General features: G+C 37.4%; 1 protein-coding gene across 1 annotated transcript; it reads left to right on the forward strand.

Annotated features, from left to right (window-relative positions):
• The first annotated feature begins 2,163 nt into the window (after positions 1-2,163).
• Positions 2,164-17,456, forward strand: LOC103056500 (complement factor I-like). The gene is made up of 13 exons (XM_025172690.2): positions 2,164-2,285; positions 2,452-2,707; positions 3,103-3,253; positions 6,518-6,687; positions 7,680-7,790; positions 8,668-8,778; positions 9,670-9,699; positions 11,176-11,211; positions 11,648-11,751; positions 12,988-13,094; positions 13,458-13,726; positions 16,046-16,147; positions 16,877-17,456. Exons 1-13 carry the CDS (start codon positions 2,223-2,225, stop codon positions 17,092-17,094), a joined length of 1,728 nt encoding a protein of 575 aa, XP_025028458.2. The 5' UTR covers positions 2,164-2,222; the 3' UTR covers positions 17,095-17,456.
• The last annotated feature ends 4,003 nt before the right edge of the window (positions 17,457-21,459 follow it).

Here is a 21,459-nt window from a genome sequence, read left to right on the forward strand (position 1 = left end):
TCCAGTATCATATCTTTTAGCCTTTTGACATTGTCCATGGGGTTTTCTTGGCAAGGATACTGGAGTGGGTTGCCATTTCCTTCTCCAGTGGACCACATTTTGTCAGAACTCTCTGTCATGACCTGTCCGTCTTGGGTGGCCCTACACGGCATAGCTCATGGCTTCATTGAGTTATGCAAGCCCCTTCGCCATGACAAGGCAGTGATCCATGAAGGGGAACAACAATAATACAGTTAGTGAATTCAAAGAATGTTATTGTAAGTGCAATGAGAAAGAGAGAATAGTCTCCATTCTTGTGAAGATCCTGTAATCTTAGGCTACTAGCTAGCATCTGGCATTTAATATCTTGCACTAGCAATGTGCACAAAACCAATTCCTGTTCAAACACTTTCATTAGCACTCCTCACTCTTAGTACTTCTTGATTATGAATATCTCTTGGTATTTAAATGTATGGATTTCCAATCAATAAAAAAAAACCTTATCTGTAACATTGAAGTGTCATTTCTAATTTTTATTATTAATATTATTATAATTATTATTATTATTATTATTATTATTATTGCTGTTAAACAAATTCAATTTCTAATAAATCATATGGGGTACTCTCTGCTAAGCCTTTGAAGACACAGAAACATCAGCAATGTTTCAGCAAAACATCAGCAAAACATGCAATGTAATACAATGATTGATTCACCACTTTCTTTAGTACTGAATTATAATTTGGTTTATTAAATGGCTGGATTATAGTTTGATTGATTAAATGATCAATAAAGCTCCCTTCCCCCCGCCATCCTTCTTGCACTTCTTATATTTCAGCATACATTCATTTTCAATTAGCACTGACCCTATGTTATCCTTTCTAACTCTTTGGTCCTTGGGGTTGATCATACTTGAATTGCTTTCTAGCTTTTTTGGGTTTTCTTCAGGAATGTCCTCCTATATACTTGTAGGAGGATCAGTGGCTAATCCTGTAGTATGAAGGTACAGATTTCTACTTTTGTCTGAATATCCAGAGGGGAGGAATACACAACACCTAAAATAAGATTTCTGCATAACTTTTTTCACTTTATTTCAACTAAAGATGCATCATAGGGAAGCATAACTATACTCATTTTATGGTTAAAGAATCTTTACGTAATCTTTTATTTGTTAATTAACATCTGTTGCATACTATTATTGTATATTAATTTGTTCCTGGAAATACGATACTTTTTAAAAATCTATATGCCACAGCTGAACTCACAATACTTTTTTAAAATCTATATTCCAAACACAATCATGAATCTTCAACCTTGCCATTTAGTTAAATGAGCAAATCTTCATTATTTATTTATTTATTTTGTTGTCGTCGTCGTCGTTATTCTATTGCTCCAAAGAAGCATCTATAAAGATTAACTATCTTCTAATGTGAAAATTTGAAGACAACTATTTGTATTGGGGTCTTCCAGATTTTACTGATTTACTTTCATTATATATAGGAATGAAAATCTGCTTGGATCTTCACAAAGATTTTAAAACCATAAATGAACATGAAAGTCCAAATGCTGATTTCAACCATCCTTTTAATTATTTACAAATGGTTAAAAATTAATCATGAGAAAACCGAATCCTTAGCAAATTTTAGGGAAAGGAAGTCTTCTGAACAACAGTTCTCAACTTTGATATGCAGGTTGCCCATTGTACGAACATCAAAATTTAAAAAGGAAAAAAGAAAATTAAATGGCCAACATGAAATATTGGCATTCTTGTTCAAATTCTTGTAAGATTTCTACACTCCTATTCAAAAGCTCATAAGATTTTAAATGAAATCATGAAAATCTACAACATTTTGCAATCTGGTCATTTAAAAAAAAAAAGATGTTGCTAAACCCTAGCTTATGTGAAGGTCCTTAAAGTTTTTAATAAGGCTCTACTGGCCCGCAGAGGGGAAATATTGGGATCTGATCTGACTGTGACATTTGTCACCCCATTGATTGCCAGGGTTGATTTGGCTGATCTGGTAGCTAGATGGCTGCGCCCTTCCTCCCTCACTGATTCTCTCCCAAAGTCTACAGTAAAACCATCATTCTGTGAGGCAATTCTTGGGCTTGTTGTGTTTATTTTTTTTCAAATATTTACACGTGGTTAAAAATTAAACATGTAAATGGCAACTCGGCTGAAAACGGACAGAAAATTCTCAGGAAAGGAAGTCTAATACTGTACACAGAGAAATAATCTTACCATGAAACCATTATCATTTCTCTTACTTAATTTATGCCTTTCCTTTTCTATTTTGGGACACAAGGTAATGTTTTCATTTGTATAAAAGACTAATTTAACAGAAAACCTTATTTTATTTGTAATAGATTTAAGTCTCTGTATAAAAGTTACAACATATTAATTGTGCTAAACCCACACGTAACAATAGTGCTAATTTTGTGCTTTGTTTCTTAACACATTTCTTTTTCCAGCAAGAGGTGTATCTGGTTGAAGAATGTGTACGTAATAACTATACTGAGAATTCTTGTAACAAAGTGTTTTGCCAGCCTTGGCAGAAGTGTGTATATGGATCCTGTCTCTGTAAGATACCTTACCAATGCCCAAAAAATGGCACTTCAGTTTGTGCTACTAACAAAATAACATTTCGAAATTACTGTCAACTAAAAAGCTATGAATGCCAACACAAAACTGTTAGATTTCTGAGCAGAGGAAATTGCAACCCGCAAGGTAAAACATTGTTTTTGTCTCTTTTTGCTTCTCATTTAAGTTTTGGGTATTGAGAAAGACGAAGTGTTGAGGATGAGTTTTATTGAAGTATGAGATGCAGTCATTCTGTTACATTTGGGGCCAAAGCTGGTATACTTGTCCCGTGTATTTTACATGTGAATGGTTGCTCCTTTCTAAATAACTGTGGGATACAGCAGAACTGTAATGTAGAGGATGTCCATTTCAAAAAATGATGCTTCTGACACGTTATGATTTTTATAAAATAGGACAAAACTATCCACCCACCCACCCACCCATCCATCCATCCATCCATCCATCCATCCATCCATCCATCCATCTATCTATCTAACCTTTGCATTCGCATATACATTAGCAGCCTTTGTTTTCTCTTTTAGATAGCTTTGTCATTAGCCTGGACCCTAGAACTGCAACAACTGAGGGACTTCTTCAAGTGGAAGTGAACCACTCAGGGAAGATATTTGTATGTGGTAATGATCTGAGTATAAATGAAGCCAATGTAGCTTGCAGACATCTGGGTTTCCCAGAGTAAGTTTTGGGGAGTAGAATACAGAAGTGTTTAATGTTGATGCATGCTGCTTACAGGATTTATTCATTTTTGTTAGATTTCTATCCTATCTTTTCTCCAGGAGTTAAGGCAACATACATAAGTGTTCCTTCCTCCATCCCCCACCTCCCCCAAAATAGGTCACCCAGTGAGTTGACTTGAGGGTTGACTTGACCATGGGTTAGGGTTAGGGTTGCTGACTGGGATGTCTGGGAGTCATAATCCAATATACCTTGGGGATGTGAGGAATGAGAAGACTGAATCCAAAATTCAGAGCAATATCTCTCTGAAGGAATCTAAGTTTTCCATTTAGAATATCACAGCTTCAGTCAGTAGAACTTTGAGTTACAGGATCTCTGACAACAGGACCTGGAAATTTTTTTTTCTAGTGATGAGGGAGAATTGCTACCATGGCTTACATTAGAGTGGAATAGTTGCCAATCCTAGTCTGCTACAAGTTATTGCCAGCTCTAGTCATTTGCTGTCTTGGAGTCTGAGACAGAGATTCTAGATAAGCAGCTACCTTGTATTGAATCAGATCACTAGTTAGATCAATATTATATCAGTCTTCCCCAACTTGATTTTCTTCATGTTATTGTGGTGCCACTCTCAGAATTCCTTCCAACATAATATATATGCTGCTTGGTAATTGTGGAGTTGCAGTGCTAGCTGCTTCTACTGTTTCTGTCTAATAATAGCAACAACTAAAAAAAATCCCACCCCTCACACAGATAGATTTCTGGAACAAAATGCTTGAGAATAAAGGGTGGAATTTAATCAATGGTCTTCTGAATTTGGGAGTTTGGTTCTGATTCTGAACTGATGTTATGCCCGAAGACATCTTGTTCCTTCACTATTGCCTATGTCAGGGCAAGCTCAAATCATTTCAAGCGATATGTGAGCTGTTAACCCAAGGACTGCAACACTGAAACCTTTTCATACACCTATACAAAAGTCTCTAGTAAGTAAAAAATGAAGAAAATTAAGGGTATCACACTTTAAAACATAAATTTATTATTTTTTTAAAAAATCCTTTACAATGCAACAGAGCTAACTGAATGAGCAATATTGTGTTTTATATCCTGGGACTAAGCCAACTTCAATGTTGCTTACAAATGTTCATCAGTTAACCTTGATTTCAATACAAAAGAGTTTTCAGAGAAAGAAAAACTACTGACAGACATCTGTATGTATTGCCAAACACTGCCAGCATCCGTGAGGAAATTGTGAGTAACTTGTAAGATATTTCTTGGGAAAGACACTGGAATTCTAACCACCATATATTTTTATACTGAAGTTCCACTAATACAATCTATATTTTTTCTGCAACATTGCCCATTTCCACAGCAAATGGTTTAGGAAAAGGCTGAGACCATGGCTGAGGTCCCTTAGCATCATGAAATCATGTAGCAAACTATTTATGTAAATTAAAAATCTCTACTTATTTTGTATTCTTCAACACAACTGGGTTCAACTTTACTTAAGGAGTGCTGATGATGCCCAAATCATCAGCATTCAGTTGTTCCCCCCACAAAGTAAGTTTCACTTAAACAATTTAGCACTGTCAATCATCTGTGTTATCTCCTGTTTTAGAGCCCACAGCTGCCATTTCTGTGCAACAGATCAGTTATATCTGTTAGTAAAGCAAGATTGTATATAAAAGTAAAATTGGTAAATTGAGGATTTTTAAATTTTCTTGGAGGAATCCATATTTTCTCAAATAAAAGAAAAAGAAAAACCGCACACTTGGACATTTCCCCAACTTAGTCATCTAATTTTGCTGTGACACAGAAGTTCACCATACTCATTGTTCATACTTGCTAGAAAAGAAGCATACCTGTGATTCAGTGCTTATGCACATACAATATTAATGGTTTTACCAACTACATCCATGCCTATTTTCTCCTGTGGGTTTCTACTACACACTTCTTGGTGCTTGTAGGTTTCTTCTACTACATTTCTTGGTGTTATATACTATTCTTCTATGACAGAACAGCTTTTTCAATGCACTCTACCAGTTCTTGAAACTATTGTTTTGGTACTTTTCAGTGGTATTAAGTATGGTAATTCTTCAGTTATTTTCAAATTACAATACATAATGAACTCTTGTGAACTATTTTACTATTTGAATCAATTGTTTCTTCACACTCTCTCTTAAATCTGGAGACAAATATATTAATGGACAAGCATATGCCTTCAAAACTTTTCTTCTTATCAAGCTAGATTTTTGTTTCCATTTATAAGCATTTTTTCTGAATAGGCTTTTTATAAAAGGTTATGATAAATTACCTATCATTTTACTTATCAGAAAATTGCTCTTAACTGCATCTTCACTAGGCTTGTTAACACATTGTTTTAATTTTTTTTTAAGTTGTTGCTTGGAAAAAGAAGTTGCAGAATTTTTCTTCTGCTCAAGTATTTTCAGTCCTTGCATCATATTTTTTACAATGCATCACATCACAATGCTGGCAAAGAAATAATTCTTGGGAAAGAAACCATTTGCTTACATATAAGGCATTGAATTTTACCTTTTACTTCTGTAAAAAGAAGAAAACACAAATACAAATTCTCCCATTTGCCTTAGAAAAATACTTTTTGTTCCACTTGTTTTCCCGCCAAAGCAATTGGAATTGCTGATCCAGTTTAAATTCTTGCATTTATAAATATCATCAATACATAACAAATTGCCTTAAAAAGAATTCTGCATAGAGTTGTACAGCTAAACTTCTGTCTATTTCTTTATTGCTTTTCAGTGCTATTGCTACTAATTATTGTTGTGGCTTGCAGAAAATGACTTGGAGTTGTTTGTAGCAAAGCATATTACAGGAAAATAGTCCATTTGGTTAAATTCATATTTCAATTGTGCAAATCCCAGAATCTTTTTCCCCCAATGTCCACATTCAATGTTGTAGGAACACAACCAGTGCAAAGGAAATTTACACATTAACAGAACAAGCCCTCATTCATTCATTCATTCATTCATTCATTCATTCATTCATTCATTCATTCATTCATTCATTCTCATTCGTATCCTGCCCATGTCCAAGCCCCTTGGCCAGCTAATATCCAAATAAAATCTCTTATCTTACCATTTTCTGATTACTGAAAATTTCTCAGGACAATAATTATTGACAGTGATCAGGAAATAGTTATAGATTGTTGGAGACGTTAGAGACATATATCAATAATACATCCAGTTTTTAGGACACTGAGTAATGTGTACTTGTTTTGGTTGTATTACACAGAGGAGCTGATGGCAAAGAATCTATTGAACCAGATGGTCATTCTCATTCACTGGAATGCCTTAAAGCAACTTGCAGAGGAACAGAGACAAGTCTAGCTGAATGTGCTTTAACCAGATTGAATCAGTTCAACGGGAAGCTGGCTAAGGTGATATGCCATGGAAACCACAGAGGTTGGTAAATAAGCTTAATGAAAAAACTCCTTTCTCTGTATATCTGTGTTAGTAGTTGTTTGTTATGGGTAGAGCAGAGATATGGCAGATTGCTTACTATAGTTAACAATAATAGATAGATAGATAGATAGATAGATAGATAGATAGATAGATAGATAGATAGATAGATAGATAGATATCAGTACAGGTAGTCCTTCCTATCTGACCACAATAGGGACTGGAATTTAGATCACTAAGTGATTCAGTCATTAAGCGAATTGGAGCTGATTTTACGACCTTTTTACTACAGTCATTAAGCGAATCATCACATGGTTGTTAAGTGAATCACATGGTCATTAAGGAAATCCAGCTTCCCCAAAGGAGGTTTTTGCTGGAATTTGCTTAACAACCACGTGATTCACTTAATGACCATGTGACTCACTTGACAATGAGGTGATTCACTTAATGATTGTCATAAAAAAGGTCACAAATCATGATCACGTGACCGCGGGGGTCGTAAACCACTTTTCCCAAGGCCATTGTAACTCCAGACCATTGTTAAACAAACAGCTGTTAAGTGAGGATTACCTCTATTTAGATTTTTCTGTTTCACATATTTTACTGCTTCTATGCCTTTTATCCTTGAACATTAATGCTAATTATAATTTTATACTTAATTTTATAATTTACGCATTAGTTTCTTTAACTACGTAGCATACAAAGGAAGCACAGATTAGCTTTCAGTTGCAGTAATGAGATAAACCCCTATTTCGTTGGATCATTATTACTATTGTGGACTCATTTCCAAAACATAACTCTTAGTTTAGAAAACAATTCTTTCTAACCTGATACCCTCCAAACAGATTAGATTACAATCCCTCAGAACTATGGAGGTGAAGAAAGCTGTAGTCTAAATCATCTGAAGAGCTCTGGATCTGAGAATTCAGATTTAGTCATTTTTCATTTTGCAGAATATACTTTACCAAAATATTCTTTCTAATTTGATTGGATAGAATGCTCCTCCAGGGAGTTCCGCTGTGTCAATGAAAAATGTATTAATTCAAATAAAGTATGCAATGGAATCAATGACTGTGGAGACTTAAGTGATGAACTTTGTTGCAAAGGTAGGCTATTTGCAATCATTCTTTGTGTGTTTAATCAGTGTATGTTTATGTGTGTGCTTCAAAGCTACCATAGCTGCTTTTCAAATAAATGCATAAATGTTTAGGTTGTGCCACTCTTCAAATTTAATTCTAAAAAGATCCTCTGGAGTGCATGACAGTGTCAGTATAAACTGTCTACAACTGCTTAAAGCAGCTGCATCTTTTTCTTGGAATTTTCAAGGAAGCTTATGAAATAATTCATGGTAATATGATTGGCTTTGATAATGAAGCTCAAGGTCAGATACTTTGGTCACCTAATGTGAAGAGAGGACTCTTTGGAAAAGACCCTGATGCTGGGAAAGATTGAAGGCAAAAGGAGAAGAGGACGGCAGAGGATGAGATGGTTAGATAGCATCACTGAAGCAATGAGCATGAAACTGAGCAAACTCAGGGAGGCAGTGAAGGACAGGAAGGCCTGGCGCGATATGGTTCATGGGGTCACGAAGAGTCGGACACGACTTAACGACTGAACAACAACTGAACAACAAAATATGATTGGCTACTGTATAAGGTCCCCTGAGTTGATTTTAGGCTGATTAATCCGTATTGAATTCAACTCCAAATAGGAGTTGGATGTTTCTGGGATTCAATGTGTAGAATATGAGCTAGGACTTCTATCTGCCTACCTTTATACTGTTACAGTGAATGCCTCCTTAATCAAGTTGTGATTTGCTTGTGCTAGGATTTGATTCCTCCTTCCTCGTCTTGTTCTTTTTTCAGCACTCTTGCCTATGTATCTTTCCTGTATACATTTGTATTCCAAATAAGAATAGAGAAAATCTGTTCTGGCCTCATTCAGTTGGTATCTCTTGCCATTTACATAATCTCTTTTTAACAGCATGCAAAGAAGAAAGCTTCCGCTGTAACTCAGATGTGTGTATTCCAAACAAGTACCTGTGTAACAATGAAATGGATTGCCTAACAGGAGAAGATGAAAATCCCCAATTATGTAAGAATAAACTTTGAAATTATTTTTAACTAAGTTCAGGCATTGTATAAATGGATTCTGTTTGGATGAAATATTCTAGCAACTGTAAATAGAGATAGCTGAATCCATCACACTGGAACTTTTACATAATCTGTTTGGAGTCCTATCACTAGACGAATATGGTAAGTGAGATTCTTGGCACTAAGAGTGTCTTGCTTCAATGGTTACCCATTAATTCTCTGTATTCTCCTGATAATAATGTGGAAGTGAGATCCCACACACAGCATATCTTTAAAGCATCTATGCAACTTTCAAACTTCTGTATGAGCCAGACTAAAGACATGGCTGCTCTAATGAGTTGACTCATTGAAGCAGCTAAGTCTTTAATGTGACTGCTTTAAAGGGGTCCTGTGCTCATGCTCTTATTCATTCTGGTGCACCTCTTCCAAAGTATTTTTAAAATATGCACAATCCTAATACACCCACATACTTGTATCTATGTACACACAATTTTGCAGTTGCACTTTTGTTCTTTTAGTTACTTGCAGTCTTCTAAACAACTGTGAGAGGTTCAAAACAGCTATATAGCATTAAGTTCACTGTGATTCATATATGAGCATTGTGTCATTGGCATTTAAAATAAAATAAAACCTTAATTTTTATAATGGAAATTAACTCTGCAAACTTATCTGGAATGTTTCTCAGTGAAGGCTATACTCTTTTGTAGGGTTGCTGTAATTCATATTTCTGGACTGTTTTTCTAACTTAGTAAGAAAATCATCTGAAAGCTTCTGAAATGTAGATCCATATATAATGCAAGCTAGTCAGATTGACACCTTAGCATGTGTTGATAGTGTAAACTGAATTTACTTTTGTATCTTTTACTTCTATATAAATGTTTGTTTCAAACAGGTAATAAAGCAGCTAATGAACCTGGAAGAGGTAATATTTCTGTTCTGATACTGTTTATCGTTCAGTTTCTAAATACAAAAGTATTTTTATAATTCTTTCTTAATAATGCCTGGTTCTTTCAAAGAAACCCTACCCTTAGAAACTAGGAACGATGTTCTACATTTAGACGGTACCCAGTTTTATGTTGTTTCTTCCCCAGTGATACGGGTGGAGTCTTCTTTCTGTTAGCGGAAAGCTTTTAAGAAACTGCATCTCATCATCTACACCAAACACAATCTCAGCCACTTGGTTCAGGACAAAAAATGTGGATAGTTACAGCCATTACAACTCTGTGGAAAACATTTTCTATTGGTATTTAGAACTGCGTTACCAGTAGTCAGAAAATAAAATTGGCTTACTTTGCTCTTGTGCCATTAACAGTTTTTCTATGCAGGAATTAGAAAATAAGGGCAAGCATGCCTATTTCCTACTTTACTGCACTTCAAAGGGCCATTACAAGCCCAGCTACGGGGACCAGTTCAAAAGCTGGCCACATTGTCGCCCAGGACTTTCATCTGAGCTGGCATTTTGATTACTAATAACTTAAAATAAATGGAAATTATTCTTTTACTGTAGAAGATAGGAGGAGGGAGGGGGAGGAGGAACAGGAGACAATGCAAGTAAATGTGCCCATGGATAAAGGGAAGGGTCAAATGAAAGGTAACCCTTCCTTATGAACAGCAAAGTTTGGTGGTTTTATTTTATTGTTCTGATTTTTAAGCAACCCATTGCTTTATCCACTGTTCCGATGCCTTCTTTAACACTCTGCATTAGACCTATATACCATATTTCTCTGTTCATCTTGTTCTCCTGGCACACTTGGCAGGATGGTATGCCTGCCATTTCTTTCTTATTGAGACACAGATGTGATTTCCAGATACACACTTTGAGTTGCATCTTATGTTCACAGCAGTTTTCATATACAGGTGGGCATCATACCCCACAGCCTGTCCTCTATAGCTCATAGCATAACTGAACTAAGGATTATCTTTCATTCCACATTCACTTTCATTTTCTCTTGCACAGTTTTATTTGAACAGAGGACCGAAAATAGGGAGAGTTTGTCACATTTGATGTAATACAACTCTAAGACTAATTAATATTGCACTATTTAAATTCAGTTAATATTCTTATTCATACGTGTCATAATTTTCATGTGCTGGCATATCAAAAATAACCAGGCAATCATTTGAATGAAGGAGCTCCATGGAGAAACATTATCAACCAGGACTGGAACATTTGTAGTAGATGGTAGCATATAGTAGCTTCAGGCTTCTATTGATATAAGCAATTTAAGCTTTTTACATGATGATAAATAATATGTCCTGCTAATATTATAAAAGAGCTACAGAAGGCCAGTGTAAAAATTGGAAACCTAGCAATTAAGGGATTTGAAACACATTTTCCCTCCCTTTAATATCTGTTACAATAACGCTAAACTACGTCTATATTCATATTTATCTGCAGAAGGAATAGGACATGCTGAAGAATCTATGGATAAAGGTAAATGTGCAATAACATGGCATGGAGAGATGAATTGCCCCTTGTTTAGACTGCTTTTGACAAAACTCAGCATAATGGTATTTATGCTTGTTCTGGATTCAATGCTGCTTTGCTCAGTGGCAGACACATGCAAAAAAAATCTTGACATTTTTGACATCCCCTCCCCTTAGAGGATGTTCCTGCTCAGTAAGACTCACGAATAGGCATGGGTGTACAACCTATGGCATAGTTCACACTTTTGATCATTAATCATGCCCCACATCCATCCATATTGGAACGAACAGTTTGCCGTGCAGAACATAGACTATAAAAGATTATTCCTTATATTTCTAGTAATTACTGTAATAATTAAAAGCTATGAAATGTAAAGTAGTGAACAATTTCTTTTTTAAATTGTACTTCAAAGGTATGACATTGTTTCTCTGCTTTATTAAAGAAAGAAAAAAGATCAAGACCCTTTTACCTCAGCTGCATTGTGGCGTCGTCATCCCCATCAGAACTCGTAAAAAGAGGATGCTAGGGGGATACGCTGCAGCACAGGTAAAAGCCAGCAAACACTGAAACAATGAATTATTTATGCATTTGAATACAGTGGTACCTTGGTTCACGAACTTAATTCGTTCCACGACTCTGGTCGCGAACCGAATTGGTCGTGAACCGAATCAAATTTTCCCATAAGGTTCAATGTAAATACAGTTAATCCGTTCTGACCCCTACGAATGTGGTTGCCAACCGATTTTGGTCACCAACCGAATCAAATTTCCCCATAAGGTTCAATGTAAATAAGGTTAATCTGTTCTGAACCATATGTATTTTTTTTTAAACCACAAAAATATGAAACAAAGTACAGTACAGTACAGTATGAAGAGAGAGAACACTAACCTTGCTTGAGGCGACTTCTGGCGTGGAGGACAGGAAGGCGGGTGGGGAGGCGGTTATTGTTTGGAGGGAGAGTCCCCCTCACCTACAGGAAGCCACGACCACGTGTCAGAGCAGGGAAGATGGCCGCGGGTCGTGTTCGTCACCCAATGCAGAGTTCGCGAACGGAAGCAACATTTTGCGAACAGTGCTGTTCGTGAACCAAATTGTTCACGAATAGAAGCGTTCGTGAACCAAGGTATTACTGTACATATGGTCATTTAAGAGTTAGGATAGTGAATACATACCTAGCCAAGGAAGCTATGCTGAAGTAGTAACTTTTCAATACAATAAAAAAGAAACAATAAGCTAATTTTTAAATTATTATATTAATGTAATTACTCTTTACTTCTTAACCATCCAGGGGCATGGGGAGTCAACTGAGCCAAAATGGCAGCTACGACTCATGCCCCTGGATAGGTAAGAAGTACTAGGGATCAAACCCTTCCCCTTTTTAATGTGCATCGCATGCATTGCACACCTGTAAAAAGGGATGGGGCTTCCCTCATCCAGTCATGCCCATAATTTTGATGCTGTTGAATCTCCCCCTCCCACGCCGATGCCCCTGTCTCCATCCTCTCCTCCACTGGGATAAGCACATAAAATGAGTGTATCACAGTAACCTCTTTCATACAAGATTCTTTGTTGCTGAATAGCAAAGTAGGTGAGCAGCAGTTAAAAACAGCAGCTAGACATCTACAGTATAGGGTAATATTCAGTAGATTATCATCAAGTGAATAAATAACAGCAAACCGTACACCTAAGGCAATAATATGAAAAACAAGACAGCTTTGATCTAAAGAAGGGTGACATCTATCCACAAGAAGAGATATGGAATGTCTTGTGTCACTTTTGCAGAATGAGTATCCTTGGCATGTGGCAATTTTCAATCAACTTGGAAGTTTGCTCTGTAGTGGAGTTTACATTGGAGGCTGCTGGGTTTTGACTGCTGCGCAGTGTATTAAGTAAGTAGATTTAGAGGGAGTATAATGGATTGGATGCTTTATAGTACATCTTTCTAATTTGCTGCTAGTGCCTTTAAGTGTTTTTAAATACTTTACTGTGTAATATTTTTGCATCAAACTTAACTGATCATAGAAAAGCTAAACTGGTTTAGATCTGGTTAATACGTAACCTAAAGGGAGACCACCAGGACATTATGTCACTTGCATAATTTGTGTGATGTATATGATGCCTTTTGCTACATGAGAATTTATATAAACAATTTAACTAACCAACTGCAAATGTATCACAAGCTAAAGTTTGCCTTTCTGCCAAGTTATACCTTTAAGTACACTTTCCCTTTTCCTCCCTCTGTCTCTCTGCAGCCTGCACAATATACAGGATTATAAAATATGGACTATGATGCTTAATTCATTAATGTTTAATTTAGATATGGAAACATTTAGATTGAATAGAGTGATAATCCATGAATATTACAATTCCCAAACAAATGAAAATGATATTGCCTTGGTGGAGATGAAAACCAGGAGCCCAGGATCTTCATGCCCTACGTCCAACGTTGTGCCAATATGCATCCCTTGGTCACAGTATATGTTCAAAAGTGGTCAACAGTGCAAAGTGTCTGGTTATGACGGTAATTAAGACTTTTTATTTTGATTATAGCTATATATTCTCCAAAGCCTTGTTTCTCATCCTCCTGACATGGTAATTTCCAAACTTTCCACGGATTTCCTTCCCGTACTCCTCTTCCATGACAATTTCTGTACCATCTCGCTCAATAGAATCTGCACTGCTATTGCTCACAAATAGTCCAACTAGATCAGGCAAGAGTACCATTCGGTTTGCATAAAATGTAGCTCTCCAATCTTTGTGTTAGGCAGGGAAAGAGGCAGGCCTTTTGGCTGACCTATCCTGTTTTCCTAGTGCTTTGCAGTTTGAATAACACCTTCTGCCCATCAGAAGATACCTAGTCAGAGGGAACACAAGCAGCCTTCCCTACCACGTATGATGGGCTGGCACTCCCATTACACCAGGGCAGCAAAAGCTCTGGTGGTAGTGGGTGGTGGGATATGTGATCAACTCATTGTGGGGGTTACATGTTGGGAGAGGCTCTTACATGATTTCAAGCATCGTGTAATTTTATAACCTGCCACATAAGGTCCAGTAGTATTGCTTGTAGAAGTGCTCGTTAGGCAATCTTTCTTTAGTATGTCTTCTTCATGACATACAGGAACAGAGTAGCCACTTTATTCAAAGCATAAAGATCCAAAAAGGAATGGACTTGACTGCAAAATCATTACTTTGAGGGGGGAAATGGGAATTAAGGATGTTTATGCAAACTTGTATCTGTATGGGGTGTCACAACCTTGTAAGATTTGCTAGAGGTAACTAGAAGAAATAAACTGTATTTCTCAACAGTGACTTGCCAGCCCAGATCTTCTGGTGAGTGAAGAAAGAGAGAAAGTAAAGTGATATAAATAGGATGAATGTTAATTCGAAAAACAGTAATCGCACTGTACCTTAGGGTTGCATTCTAAGGCAGAGACAAGACATGCTACCGATGTTCGGCAATAGCATTGTAAACATCAGGAACAGGAAGATCTACAGTACCAATAGCATGGACAGGTTTTGCAGGCTATGGGTCATACCTATGAAGGTGATATAGCCTCTAATTTTTAATATATGTGGAAGAGCTGGTACTTGTTACCAGAGTTAGACAGAAATGGCAAATGTTGTATAACTAATAATCAATACAGGTAGTCCCCAGTTTAAGAACAAATTCCATTCCCAAGGTCTATCCTTAAGCCAAATTTGTAGATAAGCTGGAACAGTATTATTGTATAATACTGTATAAGTAGTATTGTGTAATGAACTCAAACCATTGTGTATTTAACTCAATTCATTGTGTATTTAACTCAAATTTTGCTACAAGAGGCTCCATTCTTAACTATGGGACATCTGTAACCCAGGTGTTCTTAACTCAGGGACTACCTGTATATACCTTGCCTAGACAGCAAGAACTATAAAACTAAAGGAGCAGAGCAAGTTCAGGTATAACAATCCATTTTTCTCATTTTTCAGAAACAGACAAGGCCTTTGAAGGAAAGGAAGAGAAAGTAGCCAGTGTTATAAATGTATTTGTGTGTAGAAAAACAATACCCGAGAACTGCTATTTTGGTCACTTCACACAGCTCTTAGTTTGGAAATCTCTTAATCTCTGATGACAAATCAGATTTAAAGACACCCATGAAGCTGTTGAAACCACGCCTTGCAGTCCTGACCGATCATGCAGTCGTTAGCTTGATTATCCAGCATTTTGCGGCTGAGTAGTATTAACTGCTGAAACTATATGCTGAGTTGCCTCCTACAGACTATTTGCCATATGCGCAAATAAATGCAATAAAAGCAGGTTTTGTCCTGGCCTGAAATGGAACAGGGACTTGCCAAACAGGAGGGAAGTGGATGAACCTATTCACTGGATAACTAGAAAGCTTCTAGTCAACTAATGACAGTTCTGATTTTAAAATGTAATAAATTACAAAGCATTGGTGAAATGCAACAGCTTATAGGGATCCTAAGATATAGCACACATTGCATGCATATCTGGTGTTGAATTAGTTACATCAACCACCAGGAGGCAACACATTACCAGTTTCACCCTTATTGGGAATCATCAGACATGGGTCGTCAGGTGCTGTTCTATGGGGTTCAAACCCTCAACCAGGAACTGAACTCACAAATCTTCACACTTACATGACTATACAGTGCATGAGTTTTAGAAGCTATCCAGGTTCTCACATTTAGCAGGTTGCAGGAAGGGGTACATAGAGGCTACGAAAAAATAGGGGCCTTCTGAGCTGAGAGATACAACTGTTACCTTATGTCATGCCCCCGTGGATCTTATCTCCCTTCTAAAATTAGTCATCTTTTTTGCCATTGATCTTTTCTTTAGGACTCAGAAACCCATTTGTCCTTAATTGGGGCTATGCTGATTTAATGAGAAATTGTTCTGAGATTTACAAGGAGCGGTATTTAACAGGAATGGAATGTGCAGGTGAGCACTCTGTCACCTAACCTAACAGAAATTAATGATCCATAATACAGATGGGCCAGCAAAGCTGGTGTCACAAAAATCCAAGTGGCACTTCCTATGGAGGTAACATTAGCATTCTATCAACCCATAGTGTAATCAAGTGCTTCTCAACTGTAGCAACTTTAAGATGAGTGGGCTTCAACTCCCAGAATTCCCCAGCCAGCATGGCTGGCTGGGGAATTCTGGGAGTTGAAGTCCACTCATCTTAAAGTTGCTACAGTTGAGAAGCACTGCTGTAATCACTAATTTAGCAACATGACCTCTCAAAATATTTGCAGGACAATTCCATAGAATTTAAATGTACCAGATAGTACTTAAATTTAATGTGATGGCATGATGAAATAATTCGAAACCAAAAAAAAAGTGTGGTTATAACAGCTATGATGCTTGCCATATCCCTATGCATAAGGAAGGGATCAATATTAATACACAACAAATAATAGACATGGTCTACTTAGGTAGTACCATTGTTTCTTCTCTGTTAGGTTCACCTAGCAAGGCTGAAAGCCCCATTGCACTTTGGAAATCAGACCATGCAAGTCAGATTGAGGATAATGTATTATGGGAAAGGTTTGAAAGGAAATCCATTTCTAAATCTGTGACAGATCATTCACTAATATTCAAAATGGTTACATTTATATTCATGGGGTTTGAAACATAGGCAACTAGCTTTCATTTTTCTTATTTCAGGTACTCCCGATGGCCTTGTTGATGTCTGTACAGGAGTTCTAGGAGGACCTTTGGTTTGTTATGACGCTAATAATGTGGGATACCTTTGGGGTATTGTGAGTTGGGGTGAAAATTGTGACAGGAAAGGGCATCCTGCAGTTTATACAAAAGTGGCACATTATTTTGACTGGATTGCCCGTCACACTGGCGTGTCTGTCATTTCCCGATATAACGTATGATTTCTGCCATACTTTCTTTCTCCTTGCTTTGAAGAAGCATATAGATTAGTTAAAATACTCGTTGCTCAATTTGACAAAAGTTAAGCATATTATGTCCAATTTATATCAACAGGAAAGATAAGATACAGGTAATCCTAAAAATGCTTTCTCGGAATTAAATTGTCATAAATTCAGTGAGCTATACTCCTAAATGTAATGCAGGAGACTTGAACTAAGTCAAAAGCTATGGGATTTAGTGTGTTTATTTGATTCTGGATTATTCCCCAGAAGATCAGCTCTAACAATTTGTGAAACTCTGCAACTTTCTGCTTTTGGTATATAATCTTAATGCGCATCCTAATAAAAGTGGTACATTCAGCAGATATTATGTTTTGTCAAGTAGGTTTTGTATTAGATTCACTAAGTGACCACACTATTGTAAGGATGACATAATCAGAAATAAAGGTTGTCCAAGCATTTTAGCATGTAGAACTAGGATTATCCATCTGCTACATTTCAAATTATTTCAGACCTGCTAAACTCTAACACAAAGGACCTCTAAGTATATCAAAGAACACATACGCTTGCTTAAATCGAAACACGGTATCAGGAAGTCATGGGGTTAAACAACACATGGCATTGGAAGCAAATGTGCGTGCCCATGTTTGAGTTTTAAAGCATTCATTGTCACGGTAGGATAACATGTTCACATCTGTTGAACAGACCGCATACTTTTTATACAAATAATAAAATAAATAATATATGTGTGTTTTCAAATATATTAACTACCTATGGATTAATATGCCTTCTACTCTGAATGTAAAACATGAAAAGATATGCCAAAGGCATTGCTAATTTCAAAATAGTGAAATGGCAGAATTTTTAAATTTCAGTACTCTAAATTTTTTAAATGAAAGTATTGTATCTGCAGAAATATAAAACATCTTTGCACATGCTCACAATATCTATGCTTTTTAGGGGAGTAAAGAAGAGAAACAGGGAAAGGAGGCATCCTTTAATATTCCATTTTGTGGAGTCCTTGGGGTTCTCTGAGCTTGGTTGTTTTCTTGCAAACGTTTCATTACCCGGCTAGGTAACATCTTCAGTGCTAGAATGGAGCGGGGTTTGCAAACCTGAAGGACTCTACAGTTCAACCCTGAGCTACAAGAGCTGATATAGCATTCAGAAACTTGGAATTGGTACCTACTGTGCTATCACAAGTGAATGGGTGAGTAAGTTGGTGGGAAGCAAACATGGTGAGGTGACATGTCTTCATCTCTCTATAGGAAAAGAAACTCCTGGTATTCATGTGTTAGATTAAGGACCAAGGTCAGCCGTACCATGGGACAGAATGAAGCAGCTGCTTTGAGCAGTAGTGAATTGTGATCAAACCCTCCTTTGCTAATCTCCTGACATTTCTTTCATTCCATCTGAACTTCTGAAACACTTCTTTCACTCCATCCTTCAGATGGAATCTGTCACTCCATCTGAAGGGATCATCAGAGCAATGCACTTCTTGCTGCCTGGAGTAAGGCTTCTCTCTTTTCTTTCTTATTTCTAAGAAAATAAGAAATAAATAAATAAATAAATAAATAAACAAACAAACAAATAAGAAGGATATAAGAAAATAAGAAAGAAATAAGAAAATGAGAAATGAGAAAAGAAATAATAAAATAAGAAACAAGAAAAATAAGAAACTAAGAAATAATTCTTATTTATACGAAAACAATTCTCTTTCTTATAGGAGAGAAGCAATGCTTCTCTCTTCTCTTATTTAAAATGGCAGAGCCCAAAGGTGTTTTATATATATTTCTAGGGCAGACAGATGTAATTGAATCACAAACGCGAAAAGAGCAAGCCAAGCAGAAAACAAACGGAGCCAGTCATGAGTTCATTTCTGAAGCAGAAAACAAAAGGAGCTTGACAGGATTAGGATGTTTCTCCTTCAGCAGTGGAGGTGCTAATAGGTACAAGATTAATAGGTATCCAGTGCTGGAGCCATTGTGGTGGTCAGCAAAAGGCAAGTTCAGGAGAAAGGAAAATTAGGAAAAAGAGCATTCATTTAAGAAAAAAATCTGGACTAGTATTTCAGGGTAGAGAAGGAGAGAAGCCCAGGCTTCCACAGAGGTGAGGAATCCAACAGCTGTCCCAAAGAACTATAGGCATATGGTGAAGATGAATGACTCACTGCTGAGAGAAATGAAGTCAGCAATTTGCAGACCAGACAGGATATCAAGGGAAGTGTGTTCTTTCCCAGGTGCAAAGATGCAGGATGTGAAAGGGAGCTGACTCACTAATCAAACTTGAAATGTAATAATGTGGATAATCCACTACCCAATGCATTCACTATTGGTTGAGCAACTATACTCAATGTATGGTCCTTAATGGATCTTTGTCTACTTGGAGGAAGGTATACGGTGGGACATCTAAGGGTGGGACATCTAAGGGTTCCGTCTTCAGCTCAATGCTATCTTCAGCTGCATCAAAGGAGGTATAATGTCAAGATCATGGGAAGTGATCATTCCTCTATGTGCTGGTCAGACTGCACCTGGAATATCATGTCTGGTTTTGTTCTCGGCAATACAAGAAGAATGCCGAGGAACTGGAAAGAGTGCAAAGAAGAGTAAGAAAGATGGTCAGAGCTTGGAGAATGAATCCTATGAAGAACAGTTAAAAACTGGCTATGTTTAACCTAAAGAAGAAAAGGCTAAAGAGAGACATGACACAGTCTTTCAATACTTGTCATAGGGTGTGAATGTATTCTGTATAGTGCTTGAGGGTAGGACAAGAACCAGTGGGTAGAAATAAGAATGAGATGCAAACTCAAAATAAGGCATTTCCTGACTGTGAGAGCTATTAAGCAGCAAAATTCCTGGAATTTTGAGTGCTCCATCATTGGAGACTTAAAAAAAAAAAAAAAGTTGTCTGAGATGACCTAAGGACATGTCCAGAGAAGGATTACCAAGACAGTGAAAGGACTGGAAACCAAGTCCTACAAGGAGTAGTTAAAAGACTAGGTATGTTTAGCTTGCAGAAGAGAAAGTTGAAAGGGTACATGGTAGCTGTCTTCAACTACAGTGGGGCAAAAAAGTATTTAGTCAGCCACCAATTGTGCAAGTTCTCCCACTTAAAAAGATGAGAGAGGCCTGTAATTTTCATCATAGGTATACCTCAACTATGAGAGACAAAATGAGAAAAGAAATCCAGAAAATCACATTGTCTGATTTTTAAAGAATTTATTTGCAAATCATGGTGGAAAATAAGTATTTGGTCACCTACAAACAAGCAAGATGTCTGGCTCTCACAGACCTATAACTACTTCTTTAAGAGGCTCCTCTACTCCACTCGTTACCTGTAGTAATGGCACCCGTTTGACCTTGTTATCAGTATAAATGACACCTGTCCACAATCTCAAACAGTCACAGTCCAAACTCCACTATGGCCAAGACCAAAGAGCTGTTGAAGGACACCAGAAACCAAAATTGTAGACCTGCACCAGGCTGGGAAGACTGAATCTGCAATAGGCAAGCAGCTTGGTGTGAAGAAATCAACTGTAGGAGCAATAATTAGAAAATAGAAGACATACAAGACCACTGATAATCTCCCTTGATCTGGGGCTCCATGCAAGATCTCACCCCGTGGGGTCAAAATGATCACAAGAATGGTGAGCAAAAATCCCAGAACCACACGGGGGGACCTAGTGAATGACCTGCAGAGAGCTGGGACCAAAGTAACAAAGGCTACCATCAGTAACACACTACACTGCCAGGGACTCAAATCCTGCAGTGCCAGACGTGTCCCCCTGCTTAAGCCAGTACATGTCCGGGCCCGTCTGAAGTTTGCTAGAGAGCATTTGGATGATCCAGAAGAGGATTGGGAGAATGTCATATGGTCAGATGAAACCAAAGTAGAACGTTTTGGTCTAAACTCAACTCGTTGTGTTTGGAGGAGAGAGAATGCTGAGTTGCATGCAAAGAACACCATACCTACTGTGAAGCATGGGGGTGGAAACACCATGCTTTGGGGCTGTTTTTCTGCAAAGGGACCAGGACAACTGATCAGTGTAAAGGAAAGAATGAATGGGGCCATGTATCCTGAGATTTTGAGTGAACACCTCCTTCCATCAGCAAGGGCATTGAAGATGAAATGTGGCTGGGTCTTTCAGCATGACAATGATCCCAAACACACCACCCGGGCAACGAAGGAGTGGTTTCGTAAGAAGCATTTCAAGGTCCTGGAGTGGCCTAGCCAGTCTCCAGATCTCAACCCCATGGAAAGGAACCCAGTTGAAAGTCCGTGTTGCCCAGCGACAGCCCCAAAACATCACTGCTCTAGAGGAGATCTGCATGGAGGAATGGGCCAAAATACCAGCAACAGTGTGTGAAA

This window comes from Python bivittatus, unplaced genomic scaffold (genome assembly GCF_059951505.1).
Source record: "Python bivittatus isolate LINGU-HERP-01145 unplaced genomic scaffold, Pbiv_v1 ctg000070_np1212, whole genome shotgun sequence".
In the NCBI taxonomy this organism is placed as follows: domain Eukaryota; kingdom Metazoa; phylum Chordata; class Lepidosauria; order Squamata; family Pythonidae; genus Python; species Python bivittatus.